Below are 19,249 nucleotides of genomic sequence, written 5' to 3'. Positions count from 1 at the left end.
ACCTGTTTGCCATAATAACCACGTTCGACAGGGAAATAATGGCGGATTTACAGACTCCCCCTCCCCTGCACTGACGGAGCATGTTCCTAAAAAGGGCATAAGGGCGGGATCTTCACCTTAGCCCATTAGCTCTGATGCTAACGGCCTGTCAATCAAAGTCCAGCCCTCATTAGTGTACCAGACAGCTAAACCCAGTGTTATCACAGGAGGAATATCTAGCAGTAGAAAGTTTAGGAAAATTAAAAACCAGGCTTTTTAAACGTGTCTAAAGTGCAATGCTTTCTAATAGGACACTAGCGGCTATATGGAGGTACTACAGCAATGGCGGACATTGTTTTTTTCTCGCTATTTTGTTGCTTTTTTGCTTTGTTTTTGTTCAGGGCACATATGCCCGTGCAATGCCTCAATTGAAAGCATTGACCTTGTAGTTTCTGAAAATATGTGTCAGACTGTGTGAGTAAAACAACACACATGTGGTGGACGACTGATTGTAATCTGGGGTCTAGGTTCAGCAACACTATGAGCCCAAAGATTGAGACTGAAATTGGATTCAAACTGGCATTAAACTACTGGCATTCGATCATTTTTAATCTATAAATGAGATTATTCTGCTGCAGTTTTGAACCGATTTTTAGCTCAAAAGTTGCCAGTTTTTTCCGATTTACTTTTTCTAAAACAGAACAGGCTTGGTCTAAACTGTTTGTGAGAGAAAAGGAAGAGAAGGAGAAAGGACAGAGAGGGAGAGCTGGAAGTGAAGGTCCAGAGCGAGGAGGAGATGACCTTTCGTGCTGCGTGGTTGGAATGGGATGCACATGCTGCAGATTAGGGCAGTTTACAGTCGGATTACTGTGAGAGACGTGAGCGCTGAGTGTTTGACAGGAGTGACCTTTTCCCTGTAACGTCTACCAGACAAACAACACAGAGAGGAGATGTCCAACGGAAGGTCCCGGGACAAAATCTGGTCCCAAACGGTTGAAGCTGAACTGGTTGAGCTTTTAAACTTGTTCAAAAATCATACACGTTTGAGAATTACTGCTTAAAATTGGGCCATTTCACAGGTACAATAGAGCTCCACAGTCCCGCCTCCTCTCCGGTCCGGAAGTAAAATTCCCCTTGCTTTGAGACCGTATTGATTTCGAATAAAGTCTTTAACTCCGTAACTACGTCAGCTTGGGCTGAATACAGCTCTGTGGTTATAAAGCGACCGCAAAGTCAGATGCAGGTGAAAAAAGCACGTATGAGATCCATCTAGTTTACGAAAAAATACAGTTTAACTGCGAGCCTTCGTCCTAGAACTACATTACCCAGGATGCTCGGGAGTCCCATGATCTACTACGAGGCTTTTGATTGGTGGAGCTTCACGTTCACACACGTGTTTATTGTAATGTAGACAACATATTATAAACAATTTATTAAAACATAATGCAGGTAGATAGTTGACGTTTTATCCATGTCTGACACTGATAGTAATAAAAACGTCAGATGGATCAAAAAAATATTCCCTATGATCCAATTAAACGAACCACCGATCATTGTTATTCCATTAGCATGATTCAGATTGTTTAATAGTGAAATAATATAGAACATTTGTCTGCAAAGTAAAACAAACTCACAGTGTTTGCTGAAAACCTGGTTGCCTTGACCAGCGGGCGCGATGTCGCAATGGTTCTTGGGATACGGAGTTTCTATAGTCAGGAAGTGAATGATGTCACAGCCTTGTACCTTTGCCTTTTCTTCAACATTATGTCTTCTTTTTGGATTGAAATGAAACATTTTATGGTCACGAATTGCTGATTAGCTTTTGTGGTGACGTTAAACTCTTAATACTTTAATTTTTGGAAAATCGACGGTTGTGTAGACAGGGATTTTTTGCTTCCGGACCGGAGCAACAAGACCGCAAGGGGCGGGACTGTGGAGCTCTATTCCCTTTCTACATCTTGAACTATAGGTTAAGGGCTCACTCTGGAGACTAGTTGGAGACTCGAGTTGCCTTGGTGAAAACGAACAGGTTTGATTTCAGCGGAGACTGCACAGAGACTTGAAAAGGTCTATGCGGTGGTGTTGCAAATACTATTAGTTGTCCTCAACCTGTGAGACGTTTCTGTGACGTCCCTGCAATGTCTCCGAGACCTGTCGGACACCAAGGAGATCTTAAAGAAACCATATAAAACCGGAGGAAGAACTAAAGCTCCAACAAGGACTGGACGTTCTGTGATCTTGGCCCGTCTTCTTTCGGGACTCCCATCGGCCGTGAAATCTCTGGCATCGCCCATATATGGTCATGTTTGAAAACAGTTAAAGGGGGAAACAATTTGGAGAAAAATCTAAACTTTCTCTAATTATTCAAACACTACTTTAACAAACGCCGAATTCTGAATATAGTTTTCTACTAAATAAAGATACAAAGACATGGAGAGGAGCAAAGCGGTTCAACAGCCCATAAATACATAAATAACGGAGAATGCTAACATGATGCTAACACTAGCTACAATAAACAAGTTCATATTCTACCAGAAAATGGCTAAAAAGAGTGAAAAATTGTGTTTCTCTAAAGATTCTATTTTCCCGTCCATGGGAGTGGATCTTTTCTTCTGTGATTCTCCGCGAGGTTTCTCTTTTCTCCCACTGGGTTTTTGAAACTTATTTTGCCTGAACTTTACATTGTCTTATTTACTGTTTTGTTTTATTGCTTTAATGTTCGGTGCAGCCCTGTGAGGAAACTCCTGTTGTGATATTGGGCGATACAAAACCATTGACTGATTGATTGAAATAGTGTTCGCAACATTGCCACAGCTGCTTGAGACCGCACAGACCACTCATAGCCCTCTTCCACCAAGCTGGTGCTGGTGCTGGTTCAGGGCCGGTTCCAGTTTCAGAATCGTGAATCCACTGAAAAAATGCCGGCTCTTGGTTCCAAAAACTGGTGCCGGTTGGGAATCAGTTAAAAGCTGGACTAAGAAACGAGCACCAGTGATGTGAGCGGCTGGGGGTGTGGCTTTCTCTTCCGACAAACAACCAATATTAGTTAGTTAACGCTTATAACTTCCTGGAGAAGCCAAAACAATCTCTGTGGAGGAAACTAACTGTTGTTTTGCTTCATGCTCTTTAGCTAACGGCTGCTGTGACAGGAGCATAAACTTATTGTGTGCATTTTATAACCAGAAATGGCTGCAGTAAGATTTTGTGGGAAAACCAAGTCAGTATGGAACCAACCCGACACCAGCTCTAAACAAGCCCAGAACCAGCTCCTTGGTGGAGAAGCCCTATCAGACACCTCTCGGAATTGAACCTGTTCGACCACCTTCAGACTCGCCTTACCTCCAGTGGACGTCGCAGAGACAACTCCATGACCATCGGCAACTTCAGTCTCTTCTCCAGGGCGGTGAGTTAGGCCCTTTAGCCTGCAGCACCAGAGTTGCCAGAAAGAAGCAGCCAAATCTGCTCCAAAAGCCTCTGAAATCCTGTCTCAAAGGTAAATCCCGAAGTACTTTGCCAGTTTCTGTTCTCGTCTGATGACCTTCTAACCCCACCTCACTCTTACGCAAAAAGAGCAGCTCTGAAGGCCTTGGATTTATCTTTTGAAATGGGTGTTTTGATTTAGAAATAGTCTATAAATACAGAATTTTAGAGCTGTGCCAAAAACTGCAGATGGATTATTTCTAAGGATTAGGTTATTAGACTTTGTTTGCCGGCATATAGAATGAAGTTCATTTCCACAAAGAAAAACGACCTGAACTTACTCAGTGGCATCTCAACATTGTCCTCCAAATAACCAGGTCCATTCCTGACTTTATCCCCATGATGTGAGGCCACTTTTACGTCTCCCCTGCAATATCTCTCAGCACTGCACCAAACGCAGCGTCCCAAAAAACTGCCGAGTGCCCTGACAAAACCGATTACGCCACAAAAGTACGGAGTATTAACACTCGGAGGAGCGGGGGCAGGGCGGGGGTGTGAGTGGCTGCCTTTTTTTTCCCGAGGAGAGCCCGGGTATATCATGCTGAATTACAGAAAATCCCCTTCGCTGCTGACAAAGGCACAAGCGCCACGCATTTACATCTAAAGCCGCGGGAAGGAGTCGCTCGGAAAAAGGGGCGAAAGCGAAGCGCGGGATTCGTATGTGGCACCAAGGCCACAGCGGAGTGTTTTTGAGAGTGTTTTTGAGACAGATTTAAAGACTCACTGAGGAACATTCTGGGTTGTACATCAGAAGACATGTTGCCAAGGTTCATCTAGTTACTGTATCTAGGCAGCAGCGAGTCAAATGTAATGTTTTTACAGTCATTTTAATGAACAGCTTACAACAGCTGACAAACTACACTTTAAGGCAAATGAAACAAACAAAAAATCAATCACACAATCAATCAGCATATGGTGTTTCTTAACACATTGAGTGCCAAACACGGAAAAACTTGTTTTTGCTGTTTGTTTTCTATTTTAAATAACGAAACTACACACTCTAATGCACGTTATGTGTGATTTTGGAAGCACAGTGATGAACAGAAGTGATATAGATGACGATCAAAAACTTGTAAAAAGTCACGTTCAGGACATTTTATAGCCTGGCCTTATCCATCCGTAAACTCCGGTCAGTTATAATTTCCCTACATGTACGTCTGGGTCTGATCTCAGAGGCTGCGTTACATTGGTTGACTTTCTGCCTACCATTTAGCGAGCGGGGTTGTAGGTGACGTCAAGCATTTGCACTGATTTGCTGGTTGTAGTTTGGCAATGGCGGCGGATACGAAAGAAATAGAAGCTTTTCAGTCCGTTCTGGCTCGGCTCCCAAATATCCGGAAATTAAAATTGAAGCCTGAATGTGTAAGGAATGCTCCCAAGAGCATAGCTGATAGCTGCTTCACTCACTCGGACCAAACTCTAGTGAAAATCAGATCCAATCGCTTCAAAGGAGTTCACCCCTCCCACCTGATAACGGAGCTCAATTGAGAAGTTCCAGACCCTTATACAAAAAGTAAGTACGAGGGTATGATACAACCAGGCTAGACATTTTATATATATATTATCGCGTTTCTTTTCTTCTTTTTTTTCCCCATGGAAAGATCACAACAGTTGGGATTTTAACGTTTCTAAAAAAAAAAAAGTTAAATAGTTAAAATCGGTCCAAGGACGGCTGAGAAACTTCCGCGTTAAGTTTTCAATCCCAGAACCAGGCTGTTTAAATGCAAACGATCGATCTGCAATGAACAATGTTGTTTATATATTTAGATATTTAGGCATTTGCCTCTTCACATAACGTTAGTGCCTGAGAGGAGAGAGGAGTTAATCAGTGTTTCATAAAACACACAATATCTCAGTTTCTAGAAAAAATATGTGATTTTGATCCAAACTAGCCTCTGTTTAGCTTAGATATCTAAGGAACCGAGGCACGTAGAATTCAACGGTTTTCAGCTACAGAGAGCTTAGAGTCTGACCTTTCAAGCGAGCCATATCATGTGTCCATAGCTATAACATAGAATATGCTGTCGTGCTACAAATATCAGGAAAAATGGTCTGGATTGTTGGCACTCAACAGCTAAATCCCTCAAACAGCGCGGTCTCAATGTGTTAAAATGTATGTTAGCCTGTTAGCTTCTTCTTCGTGATTCTATTGGTTTCCTGGCCAGAGACATCAGGGGGTGATGAAAGACCCCCCAATCATCCCATTAACAATTGTATTACCCCAGAGGGACCACGAAAAGGATTTATTAAGGCAAACAAGTTCCTCAGTACGGCTTTAAGATTGTTTATCACATTTTTAGTGGGTTGCTTAATTCAAGTGCAAAAATACTTGGAGATGAGGCGATGAGGTGCGCCGCAGATGAAATTGCAGGAAAAAGGAGGGGAGAGAATCCATCTTCTGTGAAGTGCTTGACATTGCCTCACAGTGACAGACAGCTTAAAGGAAGAAGAGAAAGTACACTGTTGGCACTGCAGCTTTATCATAACCCTCCCTTTCTCCAATGTTCAGAGCTACAACAGCGCTTAAGCTCACTGGAAATGGCTTTTAGCTGAGCAGGTACTTTAGCAAAGAATGAACCAGACGTCTCTCTCCGTGGCACTTGATGCTGGAATGCAGTTCTCAGACCCTTAAGAGCGCGAGAGGAGGAAAAAGCCATGTTGACATTGAGTAGTTTCCACAAACGAAAGTAATTCCCAGTATTTCTGTCACTGCTCAAAGAAGTAACACGATGTCGAGTCATTTCAAACGGGCGATGTTGACAAAAATGAATATCTTTTTTGCGACGGTGGCGCAGCGGTTATCGCTCACGCCTCACAGCTAGAAGGTCCCGGGTTCGATTCCCATCTGGACGGGGCCTTTCTGTGTGGAGTTTGCATGTCTCCCCGTGTCTGCGCAGGTTTCCTCCGGGTACTCCGGTTTCCCCTACCACTAAAAACATGTACAATAGATTCCCCTCTGGGGCCAGGACTCCCCTGAAAAAGAGATTCTTAATCTCAGTGGGACAAACCTGGTTAAATAAAGGTCAATAGAATAAAATAGAAATGTGATTGGAGGATGGAATCCGATTGCACGCTGTCATGTCTTTGGGCAAGACACTTCACCCACCCCAGTGTCTGCGTACACTGGTGTGTGAATGAGAGTGTCACTGGTTCCTTGATGTAAAGCACTTTGAGTGCCTAAAGCAGATAGAAAGGCGCTTTATAAATAACCATTTGCCTTAATATTAATTTTTGGGGATTCACTCAATAACAATAATGAAGTGATATTTTTGCAAAGATACACAAAAAGTGCTGCAAACATATACATTGACATTGATTCAGAAACAAATGGGCACACATTTCCCCCAAATTATTTCCCCATTTACTGTCTTGACCTTTGTCCCCACATTTTTTCTAATTTTTCACACAATTTTTCCCAACCTTTGAAAAAAATTGTTCAAAATGTTTTCATAATTTTCCCAATAATTACCCCCATATTTTTCCCCACAAAACATGTGCATTTGTTTTGCTTCGCGTATACGCCAAGCGTGGGACGGTCCGCGCCACAGCGGACGCTCTTTCTCTCAAGAGACATGAATATGGTTTAGCTCACGATGGGGTTGATAAAGTTTATAGTTTGACCTATGAGAGCCTAAAGCAGGGGTCCTCAAAGCCAGATGATTTTGATCTGGCCCCCGACTTGTAGAGCACAAATCCCTGAGTATGTCAAAAAAAAGTACGGAGTGTGGGTATTTTAACTAAATAACCAGTTTAGTCATTCCAGCCACTAGAGGGCAATTTGAATCAATAAAACATAATTCCACAGGTGTCCAGCAGAGGGCACTTACATAAGAGATCAGAATTGCTGGGTTGCACGTGACATCACAGCATTCTAAAGGCCTATACTATTATATAGATATGGTCTGGGCCATACAATTCTATGTTATAGCCAACCCAGTCCGGCCCCCCATCACAGTCAGGAACAACAATGTGGCCCCCAGAGAAAAAAGTCTGAGGACCCCCTGGCCTAAAGCTTAAAGGGATATTTCAGGATTTTTGACATAGAGCCTCATTTCCTAGTTATCCAGAGTGTTGCTGATTTCTGGAGATATTTTTTGTGTAATTCATGCAGCTCTTATGTTTGAAGAGTTTCGTGGCGCTAGGCTAGTGCAAGGCTAGCACATTTCTATGGTATCAGCTAGCCTGCATGAAAAACAGTCTGACACACTCCACAGTGCACCTGAGGCAAATCACTTATAACACCAGACTAACCATATAAATGCAACCATTTTGCATTTAAAATAACTTATGTTTGCAGCATCAGCTTCGTGGTTGTATAAGCTACACAGCAGCGGAGTGATCTGCTAGAAAATAGTCCATCAAAATGTGATCATTCATTTGATGCAAGGTCAGTTATATTCCAAAAATTATTCTATCGACACATGGTTAGTCTGGTGTTATAAGTGATTTGCCTCAGGTGCTCTGTGGAGCGGGTCAGACTGTTTTTAATGCAGGCTAGCTGATACCATATAAATGCACTAGCCTAGCACCACAAAACTCTTCAAACATAAGAACTGCATGAATTACAAAAAAAAATATCTCCAGAAATCAGCAACACTCTGGATAACTAGGAAATGAGGCCCTATGTCAAAAATCCTGAAACATCCCTTTAAGCAAGAACACAAGGCGATGTAAACGGGGAAATGAATGTCAGCAGTGCTACCTCCTCTTGTGACGCCGTCTCACAAGGTGCGGAGGCGAATAGCGCATATCCGCCACTCAGAAGATCTCAGTTCGCTGGAGGATTGACCCTAAAGCAGCCAAAAAGTTTAAGCACTCACCTCTAAGCCCCTCTCCGATGCCCAGTGCCAGCCCATCCTTGGTCCACTGCACGATGCCGCTGTAGTTGTAGACCACGCAGGAGAGCACCACGCGCTCCCCCAGCACCACCGACTGGTCCGCGGGCTCCTGGGAGAACCGCACACTCCACCCTGGAAAAAAACAGGACGAAATCCCATCAACATTACCATCGACGAGGCTTTTGTCACAAGCTATTTCACAGAGACTGCACCAAGATATGTGAAACAGGCCTAATCTCTGACAACGTTCAACACCATGGGATTCTTTTAGCACTTCATCTTTCGAACGTTGCAAATCTAAACTTAACTGCAACGCTTCAGAACGCCAGAAAATTAGCAAAATCCATTCATTCTCTCCCTGCATCACGTCACAGAGACTCTACACATCAGGGTCAAAGCACCGGAGTTCATCCACTCAATAAACTTTTCATTTGCGTCCGTCTCTCCTTGTTGGAACGCATCGACGCAGAGTCCACGCCAACAAACCGCCTCGTTTTACTGCAGCGCATCGAGCTCGGAGGTCCCGGGACGCCCCATCGACCCGCAACCTGTCCGGACGCCCCTGTCCCGCTGATTTGTGGACTGCCTTTATTGCCTATGTAGTTCTTTCGCCGTCCTCTTTATTGTGTCTTTGCATTGAGCGTATTTTAATAAAGGCGACGGCGCGAGCGAGAGGGATCTGCGTTATTGCGTGGGGGAGCCGCTCGGATTTGACGACCGCGATGGGACGCAGAAAGACAACTTGTACACTTGTAATTGCGGCACCGCGAGGAATTGTAAGACTGTATTGACTTTCTATGGAGAGCAACAAAACCTAAATACCCATAACAACAGCGGGAGGCGAGTTTGTATAGAGCCATTAAACACTAACAGCTTACATCATTTTATGCTATTAGCTATTGTATTACTAAGGATCCAGAGCACCCCAAGGTTTGGTTGTTGTTTGCACAGAAAATCATGCCTCACTTTCTGGGCCGGTTTAGGGGACTGACCCAATGGAGGAGCAATGATCGGGTCTCGGACTTGTGCCATTGTTCCAAAAATGCAAGCAAATCAAAGCACTAGGGAAAGGATGTGGAGTTTCATGGAGAAAACCTCAGAACTTACAGTTTGAAACAGCCTCATCTTGTTAAAATTCGACTCCCAATGAACAAGTTTGTGTTATGTCCATGTGGAAGAAGCTCCATGAAAAAGTACATGATTAAATACAAACACATTTTTTTATGCAACGCTGTCTACTTTTTCATGAACTCAAAGACATAAAACTTCTTCAGAGTTGAGTGACTCTTGAGACGTCGGGCAACTATGAAAAATCCATCCATCCATTTTCTTCCGCTTTATCCGGGGCCGGGTCGCGGGGGCAGCAGTCTCAGCAGAGATGCCCAAACTTCCCAATCCACACATACCTCCTCCAGCTGTTCTGGGGGGACCCCGAGGCGACACCAGGCCAGCTCGGAGACATAGTCCCACCAGCGTGTCCTGGGTCTTCCACGAAGCCTTTTCCCACTAGGACATGCCTGGAACACCTCCCGCGGGAGGCGACCAGGAGGCTCTGAAATAGATGCCCGAGCCACCTCAGCTGCTCCTTTCGACGTGAAGGAGCAGCGACTCTACTCCGAGCTCCTCCCGGGTAACTGAGCTCCTCACCCGATCTCGAAGGGTGCGCCCAGCCACCCTGCGAAGGAAACTCATTTCGGCCGCTTGTATTCGCAATCTTGGCCTTTGAAAAATGTCCAATTGAATGTTTTGAACTTTCAATCTTTTATTTACTTACCTGGATGACTGAGGACACGCTGTTTGATTAAATCACAGTTTGCAAGTTCTGCCTGGTGACTGAGCAATCTACAACACCTGTTCCACCCAATCTAACATCTATGGGAAATGGCCCATGAAGAAGAGAGTTGAGTCTTGAAACTTCGGGCAACTTTGAAAAATGTTTTTAACTTTCAATCTTCTTCTAAGGTTAAGATTAAGGTATACTTTATTGTCCCCGTAGGGAAACTTGTCCTTTACATTTGACCCATCCTTTGATGCCGCTGAGGCGACCCGTAAGGAGCAGTGGGCGACCGCAGTGTAGCGCCCGATGCTGATTAAACGCATGAATATTGCACTGGTGCCTTAGGCCAGGGGTGCTCAAACTGCGGCCCTGGGGCCAAATGCGGCCCTCAGATCAATCTTTGATGGCCCTCGGGCTCCTTGTTTTACTGTCACACAGAGCCTTGGATGGAGATTTTACTGCAATTTTAATCATATTAAAAAAACATTTATTGTGAGACAGAGCTAGCATTATGGTTCCAAGCCTAAATGAAAGTGTGGAGTAATGGTATAAACCTCTCAAATACTCGCAGTTGACTGTTTGAATGCACTGACTACCGATCTGTGGCCCTCCATGCTGTATACAAGCTCTGACACCCCTGCCTCAGGCTGTCTACAAAAGGACTCTCTGAAATGTTCACTTTTGCTTTAATGGCGGGGGGAGGGGTCAGAAAACCAGTCAGTATCTGGTGTGATCACCTTTGCCTCACGCAGCACATCACCTTCATTGCTAATTGTGGCCTATGTGTTGTTCCACTTCTCTTTAATAGCAGCGCTAAGTTACATATAGCCGTTCTGTATACGCCGATCCAGAGCGTCCAAAACATGTTCATTGTCCATATCAACAACCTGATCAACTCTATGAAGGAGATAAGATAATCCTTCATTGGATGGAGAAATTGACTTGTTGTGCTGTACTGAGTGAAGCAAATAATGGTCACACCAGATACTGAACATTTCAGAGTGGCCTTTTACTGTAGACAGCCTGAGGCAATCCTGTGCGATATTCATGCAGTCTTATTGATACGGCTCTCCTGTGAGGGGGGATGGATTCTCTTCACAAACACAGACAGATTTGTGAACAATAATTGGGAGGAATGGGTCTGTTGTGTTTATCGAGGGTTGCATTTAAACGTTTATTGAGTGTATGTTGGAATGAAATACATGTAAATCTGACCACATTAACGTTAAATTTACGTGGAATTGTTGACTAAAACTAAACTAAACTAAAAGAACTCGACTACATGTTGTGAAAAGAGAAAGACTTAAGCTAAATTAGAATATCGTCAAAAGTAAGGCCGCCATTATACAAGTATGTCCTTGCATCAGCGCTTTAAACACAGGTACTTATCCCCCCTCATGGCAAAAGTCCTCCAAATCCTTCAGCGCAAACATGCAAAAACCAAATTGACTGCTACAAGGTCAAACTCTGGCTCTCGTTTCATAATTAAAATGCCTCCGAGTCTCCTCCTGTATCATGAATTTCACATCGATCGGCCCGTCCGTCTGTCGATCCCGGCCTCATCAAAAAAGTGTTGCGTCCCTCCGCCTTGAAACTCGAATCGATGAGCCCGAGATTCTGAGATGAACGCACGTTTCCACAGCCTCTGGGGCCGCGCTCGTCTCCAGCCTTATTCTGTGAGATGGAGGGGAGTCAGAATGTCCGTCAGGAGAGGGCGCGAGGTCTGTCTGGACTTCTGAATGTTCTGACTTTACGGGATGAACTGGAGGAGCCACTGAAACATGGGAAGGCACGGTGGCTTAGTGGTTAGAGCTACTGTCTCACAATAATTTCCAGGAAGACAATTAAACAGACCAAACCATCACGTGGTCTCAGGATCGAACCCGGGATTGAAGGAACAAATGAATTAAACTAAGAGGTGCCAAGGCAAAAACTAGAGGAAAGAAGCAGCTAAAAGATGAACAATGAAGGTAAGCTAGATGCTAATGTTATGCTAACACCAGCTAAAGTTGTGCAACAAAATCACCTCCTTCAATAGAGTTGGGGGAAACACTGTTACCATGGAGATCTGCCATGTTTGTGGCTGTTAGCGTACATTTTCCATAGACAAATATTAGCTAAAAACAATATAAAAAGTGGAGAAAAAAGGAACAACTGTTAGCTGTTGAGTTACTACTGGCAAATCCATCTAACACACAGTGGAGTCCAGTTGTTTAATTTTACCTTTTAAAAATGTGGTTATTATTGCTGCAAATCCCAAGATGCTTAGCAATATGACATCACAGTCCTGAACTCTATAGCGGTACGAGGTTGTGAAAAATGAAATCTCATATGACATGCCTGTTTTCAGCACGCTTTGGCCCATGGTTGAGCTCGGTCCCAAAGCTTGTACCTGGTTGACCCTGGTCTGACACTCGACTCACTGACACGGGTAGACCTGTTACTGGGCTGGGTAGGAACTGTCAATGGAAAAGAGGTATAAATGTTTCCCTCGGTTCTATACGAGCTTCACACTTAGGCCCTGTCCATACGAAGTCAAGCTGAGGACCAAACGCAAAGATATTTTATCAATCCAGTGTATATCGTCCATACGAGCCCGGTGTTCTGGGGGTCTGTAAATGAACATTTTCCAGGTCCCAGAGTGGAAAGATCTCAAAACGCCGTTTACGTGGTGCCGTTGTTACAAGGTCTCTGCAACCTTTACTAAAACGGTGACATCACAGCTCCAGAGTGGTGTCTGTGATCCATAATCTACCGACCTTATAATGAGTTTAGTCATGGATCTATGATGGTTTTACTCCGCTCCTCTTTGCTCCACTGCAGTCCACAAGCCACAGGTGACAAGTAGAAAAACACGGCCGAGTCAGTCTGTGTTTTTGGACAGACAGTAAAAGTCACTGACAGGTTTTTCTGCTTTAGTCCCGTTACGTCTAAAGAATAAACTCGCCTCCTCGTCTCTTCTGTAGATCCTAAATCCTTGAATCAGTTTCATTTTCACTGTTTACATTCCACATAAGTTTACTGCACATGCGCCTCTACATCTTGTTCTATTATCCGTGTTAGCGTCACAGCGCCTCACACAGGCCTGGAAGATGAATTGCGCCATTTTCACAGACCTGAGTCGACCCATGTGGACGCTCACATTTACTAAGCTGCTTCAGGCTTACAAAGAAAGTTTCTTCATGTCGATATAGCCTTACTTCCACCTTGATAAAAATGTGGTTGTGACTAAATTGGGTGTAAACAACGGCTAAATAAACTAGGAAAAGAACAAACTCTAATGCATTTCTTTACGCATAAATGAAACTGTATCAAAGCCTAAAGGAAGGGAAAAAACTGCAGACGTCCTTGATTAGAAGATGAACAGACAGAATAACCGAAGCTAATATACAACTCCATATACGGTTTACATGTGACAAAGAACAGTAGAAACTCTGTTGATCTGAGGGGAGAGTCCTCTTAGACAAGTTCTGTATTCTTATGAGGACACGCGTATCTTCCACATGCAACAAAATGTGGGAGCAGATATTTGCCGTGACAACTTAAAAAACAGTGGGAGGGGATGACTCACCAGGCGACCGTGATTCTTGATAAGCAGCAGCTCCCGCCTGTGCCTCACCGTGTCTCATCGGGAAAGTAAAGCTATACGGCGAAAGGCAGCACAATATCCTGTGCAAAGCGATAAAAACATCCCGTCTCCGTGGTGCATTATTGTGTCTAAAACCTGCCAACCCTGTAGTTTAGATCTGTGCAGGCATCGCATTGGTTCAGCCGTTCATATTTGCTCCTGGACATGTTTAAAATCTGCACCGTGAGCTCAATCTTGACTTAAAAGCGTAATCTTTGATCAAAATATCCGCTATTAGACGTTTCTCCCCAAAATTTGCCGAGATTGTGTGGCCCCTAATTGGTCTTTCAGCCGTTTTTACAAAGAGTGTTTTCGACATTCCCTGCCGCAGAATCGGGTCCCGTGGCGGTGATGACGCTAAAGCAGAGTTTGTGCAGAGCGCTAACTGTTTGCTGAGCGCAGACAGCTTCAGGTGCGGAGCGGAGGATGCAGCAGTTTGCAGGGCTTTGCATCATCACAGTCGCTTGTTTCGTATTCAGGGAAGAGGCCGCTCTGAGTTAATTAAGGAGAGGAGGCACAAACAGGGCCGCTGCACGTCAACCCAACTCCAGAGGTTTCAAATAATCATGAGAAACTACGGGAAGAAAAGGATTCTACCATTGAAGAAGTATATGGTTTTTGCTAGTACATTTTGCATTCTTGTAGACCTAATTTGCTCAGAGGTATTTGGTTAGAATTACTGAGGCATATAGGTTCATTGTAACCTTTGAAATGTGCATCATGTGAATAAAACTCTGCGCCACATTAAATGAAAAGAAGCTACAACTGCCTTTGCATCAAAAGCTGATTGGATCAAGCGCACCTTTTGTTTTAGCCAATCAAAGTCTCAAAGCTAAACAACAAAGCGCTAAAGCAATGAAATATTTCGTCTTTGAAAAGGTTTTAGTGTTTGTAAGTGTGTCGCAAAGGGATTTCCAACCAGTGGAATCTCCAACTCTATATTGTTCCCGAACACAATCCACAAACATTTATTTAGGTTAATATACAGGTAGTCAGGAATAAAGAGGAAACCTAAGCCATTTCTTTTTAAGGTGTTGAAATAGTATCTACAGCAGGGGTCGGCAACATCAGGCCCACGGGCTAAATCCGGTCATCCAGCACTGAACCTCTGGCTCCGAACATGATTCTGAGAAATATTATTATGCAAATAAGAGATCAAATACCTGGTCCCACTTGGTCATATTGTAGCATTTATCATATTGTAGCAGCCATAGACTTAACTGCCATTGCTCACTCCTCACCACGTACATAAATGACTCCATTTGAGAGAGAATCCATGATGGCCGCCTAGTCTCCTCCTACAGAGCATGTAGGAGGGGCAGTGGTTTGCGCTTATGCTTCACGGCTAGAAGGTTTGATTCCTCCCTGGTCGGGGCCTTTCTGTGTGGAGTTTGCATGTTCTCCCCGTGTCTGTGTAGGTTTCCTCCGGGTACTCCGGTTTCCCCTACAACTAAAAACATGTACAATAGGCCAGGATGAATGAGAGTGTGTTTGAGAATGCAAGTATGGGACAACAGTTGCAAATTAGCCCATGGCTACAGTCCGGCCTGGCGTGTTTACATGCATGAGTCCCATGTATGTTCATTAATGCAATACTAAGTAACTTGTCTACCTTAATAAATCCTTTCCGTAGTCCCTCTGGGGGTAATACAAGTGTTAATGGCCAGAGACTCCTCCTGGTGTCTCTGGCCACAAAACCACAACTGCAACTTGACTGCCACCGGACTGGAGTCACCAATACACACTAATAGCATCACTAAGAAGAAGCTAACAGGCTAACGGGCAAAGCTAACTGTGGGCTAGCACCACTTTAAGCAGTATTTACAGCCAAGTTTGAGTGAAAAAAAAAATTCCATTGTGTAATTGGATGAACAATATCCCTCTGTCCCTTTGTCTTTTCTGTCAGCGTAGTATTTACTCTCACGGACAATTAATAGTTAAAAAATCGCAACTTGCTACGACATCTGCAGTTGCGCTTATGGCCTCTAGGGGCAAGAGTTACGTAGTACTGCTTTAACATGACCTGTACTGACAAAATAAACAAAAATTCCCAAAAAGTGCAAAAAGGCGGGAAACAAGTTGCGCTATTACGGGAGTCAACTGTATTTTTAGAAACAATACAACTCTTTAAAGCCAGGCTGTTAAGTTGTTTTTGACACGTGTTAAGTCCCCATTGGCTTTTATAATTGAATCTTTAGGAGTCGCCCGAGCCACTAGGGGGCGGTATCGCAGAATCGGACCAAAGAGAAGTGCTTTCCTCGCACAATGATGGCGGGATACCTGATGTTTTACCCTCATCGCCAATGTTTTTTTTTTTTAAGTTGGAACAGCAGCTAAATCGACTACGACCATACAACTATTTAAAAGAAACTTATCATAATCATTCCTTTGTATTTTTAAGTGTTCAATGAGCGCATTATGATCAGCAGAGTCAGTACTGCCTTTGACTATAAATATAGATTCTCGCGGTAAAGTCTGAGCTAAAATAAATGGGCTCTGAGACTCGTCACCAAATGTACACAGTCGGCCCGTGGAGGAATACATCTTTATTACTGTGGGTCTGTGTAATTATTTTTATGTACCCGCTCGCGCTGGCTTTGACAGAGCTGCCGGGTGGTCTTCCTTGGGGTGCAGTTGTGTCCTGGATTATGTTTTAAACAGTCCCATTAGCTAACGAAGGCTAATTACAGCTCGGGCGTGTGATAAAGAGAAGCCGGGGCTCAAAGCTCTGAACGGGAGATTTGTCGAGAGATTACGTAACCTGCCACGCTCTCTCCGCGCCCCTCCTCGATTTGCATTGAAATCTCCGCTCAAACACTTCTCGATGAGTATCTCGCACTCCGTTGATTAGAAAATGCTGTATTGATCTTTAGAAATGTCCCTAATTCCTTTGTTCCTCTTCATTTCAGAACGGAAGCTGCGGGGCGCTCACTGTTCTGCGTTTACGGCAGATCTCGGCCTCATATCTCCGTGACTGCCGGAGTCGAGTCGTCCTTTTTTTTTTCCCGAACAAAACTTGGAAACAGCGTGAGAGCGGGAGCGGCGCGGGAGTACGGTGAGGCGGCTGCCAGTCAGAGCTGTCAGTCTCCGCCCACACGCGCAGCCAACACTGACATACTGACTATACTTCTGTGGGCAAATACAGAGGAGATGGGGCTCAACATCTCCTGTATATGTTAGTCATCATTTATATAACGTTGCCAAAGCTTTACCAATGGTTTGTTAACCCTTTTATTGGCAGCAGTGAGGCCTGTGCACTGCCGTGTGTTTTAAGTCTCATATTAATCTCATATTAACATATTAATCGACAGAAGAGTAACAGTAAACACTACTTTTGTGCTCATAAATGATGCACAAATGATGAGGGATGCTTTCTATAGGCTTTATAAATGATGAATGAAGTATTTACCAATGCTCTGCAAATGCCTGACAGCATGCAGTCGTTATGAAGTCAAAACAAGGGCTTTATTTCAAGTCTTTAAGAGTGCGTGAGTGAAAACTACACCATTTCAATACAAGATACAGTCTATAACCTGGTCTCATCAGCTGAGTTCCTTAACCAATCTTCACCAAAAAATTGTCAGAGATTTTGTTCTGAAGAGGATCACCTTAAGACTTTTTTATTCCATTGGATGGTCTGGAATGGGAACTCAAAAGGAGCAAAAGATTTTGCACCAAACAAATGGTCGAAAAACCTGCCCTTTCCAAAGTCCAGTGGGTTGGCACCTTCTTTTAGCCTTTGCTTTGCTCTATGGTTCAGTAATATTAAAACATGCTGTTTAACATATTGAGTGCTGCTCTGTTTTGGGGATTTAGCTGCAGAGTGTCAACAATCCAGACCACTTTTCATGATATTTGAAAACCACATGCTATGGCTCTGAGACTCTAAGCTCTCTGTAGGTGGAAACACTTTAATTCTACGTGCCTCGGTTCCTGAGAAATCCTAAGCTAAACAGAGGCTAGTTTTGATCAAAATCACATGTTTTTTCTACTAGAAACGGAGATATCACGTGTTTTATGAAACACTACTGTCTCCTTCAATGCACTCTCTTCACTGGGCTGTGACTGAAAACAGGAGCTTAAGGAAAGAACATTGACTATTGAGAATGTCTGGGTGTGAGTTTCACATTGTTTTAAGAGAACATAGAGCTGAAATATTGTGACAAAAATAGGATGCAGTGGTGCCCCGCTGTAAACCGTGCTCGCAGTTCTGTTCATCACAGAGCCCCCAAAATCGCACATGAAGTGTCTAGTTTCCTTAAAAAAACAACACATTTTTGTTTTGTTTTTTTGTTTTTGGCACTCAATGTGTTAAAGGGACTATACAGAGTTTAAAATTGTAAAAACAAACCTCCACTACATGTTCCAGCCATGTCCTAATGTGTAGAATGAGCTCAGACCTGTTCACCACAACTGCCTCTAAAATCCTGCACTGTCACTCAAAAAGATGTTACTTTGGTCCAAAGTGCCGTCATGCACGAGCTTAATATAGAAGGTGTACTTACACATATGACCTGAGGTGGCAGTAGTGAGTATAAAATGGTCAACTTGCATCTAGCCCCTTTAAAGAATATCTTATGTTTTTCCTAAATAAATACTGTACATACAATACAACATGACAATTAGCTGATATGAGAGATTATAGGATAAATACTTCTTACAATTAAACTTCTTACACAAAAAGTTCAAATAAAACTGAACTTATTTTTATCTGAATGACGTAAACATTTGGAGGCCCCCCCGTGGAGCCTCTTAAGCCTTTGGGAACCACTGATCTAAACAAATCAAGTGGGTGCAGTACTGTGGCTTTACCTCTTCTTGCTCTGATTAACACTGACTCCATCTACCCTCCAGCAGGTGGCGCCCTGATTTCCCACTCACACAGGCTTATTAATGCACATGCAGAGCAGGTAAACACACACTTCGGCGCTGGCTGTTGACTGCACTGCGCCTCCTCCTCCTCAGGGGAAAACCAGACAGACACACACCAGGCGGAAACTGGGACCGGGGCTGCAGGCGCTAACAGCTAACGGCTAACGCTGATTACTCTCACACGCGCTAATTAGCTTTAATCTGAAAATACATGTCTCACTAATGCAACAACGGAGCAATCACTGCCTCTGAACCAATTTATCGGGAAAAAAAAATCTAGGTCAATAAGTCTAGGTGCAAGGGAAGAGTAACAGTGACGAGAAATCAGGCAGCGGAGAGGAGATTTCTTGCTGTAAATAAGTGACCCAGCCCTGACTCCTGTTCTTGAGCAAGACACTCACCTTGCCCGAGTATGAATGTGATGAGTGGAGGTAGGAGACACTGTTTTGTTTTGTAAGAAGGAGCTCACACCGTCGAGAGAGCAGAGTGAATGATTATTGCCGCTCACAGGGAACATTTCGTTCAATATTTATCACCCGAAAACTTGCAAAAACACAACCTGATTCTGTCTGTCTGTCCATAGAATATATTTCTTCAACAATCCCTAGCCATTGCTCCTTGTTGAATCATTTTCGGATGCAATTATGAGAACTTTAAAGATGCATTTGTCGTCTT

At 43.7% G+C, this 19,249-nt stretch overlaps 1 protein-coding gene across 3 annotated transcripts in view; it reads right to left on the bottom strand.

The window, feature by feature from the left end:
• The window catches only part of kirrel1b (kirre like nephrin family adhesion molecule 1b), a 224,307-nt gene that overhangs the window by 70,834 nt on the left and 134,224 nt on the right, over positions 1-19,249 (bottom strand). For all 3 annotated transcript variants that reach the window (XM_079561018.1, XM_079561020.1, XM_079561019.1), the window contains exon 2: positions 8,280-8,429. In XM_079561018.1, coding sequence (XP_079417144.1) covers positions 8,280-8,429 — 150 coding nt within the window. The remainder of the gene's footprint in view (positions 1-8,279; positions 8,430-19,249) is intronic.

This window comes from Gobius niger, assembly GCF_951799975.1.
Source record: "Gobius niger genome assembly, chromosome: 8".
Taxonomy (NCBI): Eukaryota; Metazoa; Chordata; class Actinopteri; order Gobiiformes; family Gobiidae; genus Gobius; species Gobius niger.
The sequence above is the reverse complement of the archived record's forward strand: the minus strand, read 5'-3'. Positions and strand labels throughout refer to the sequence as shown.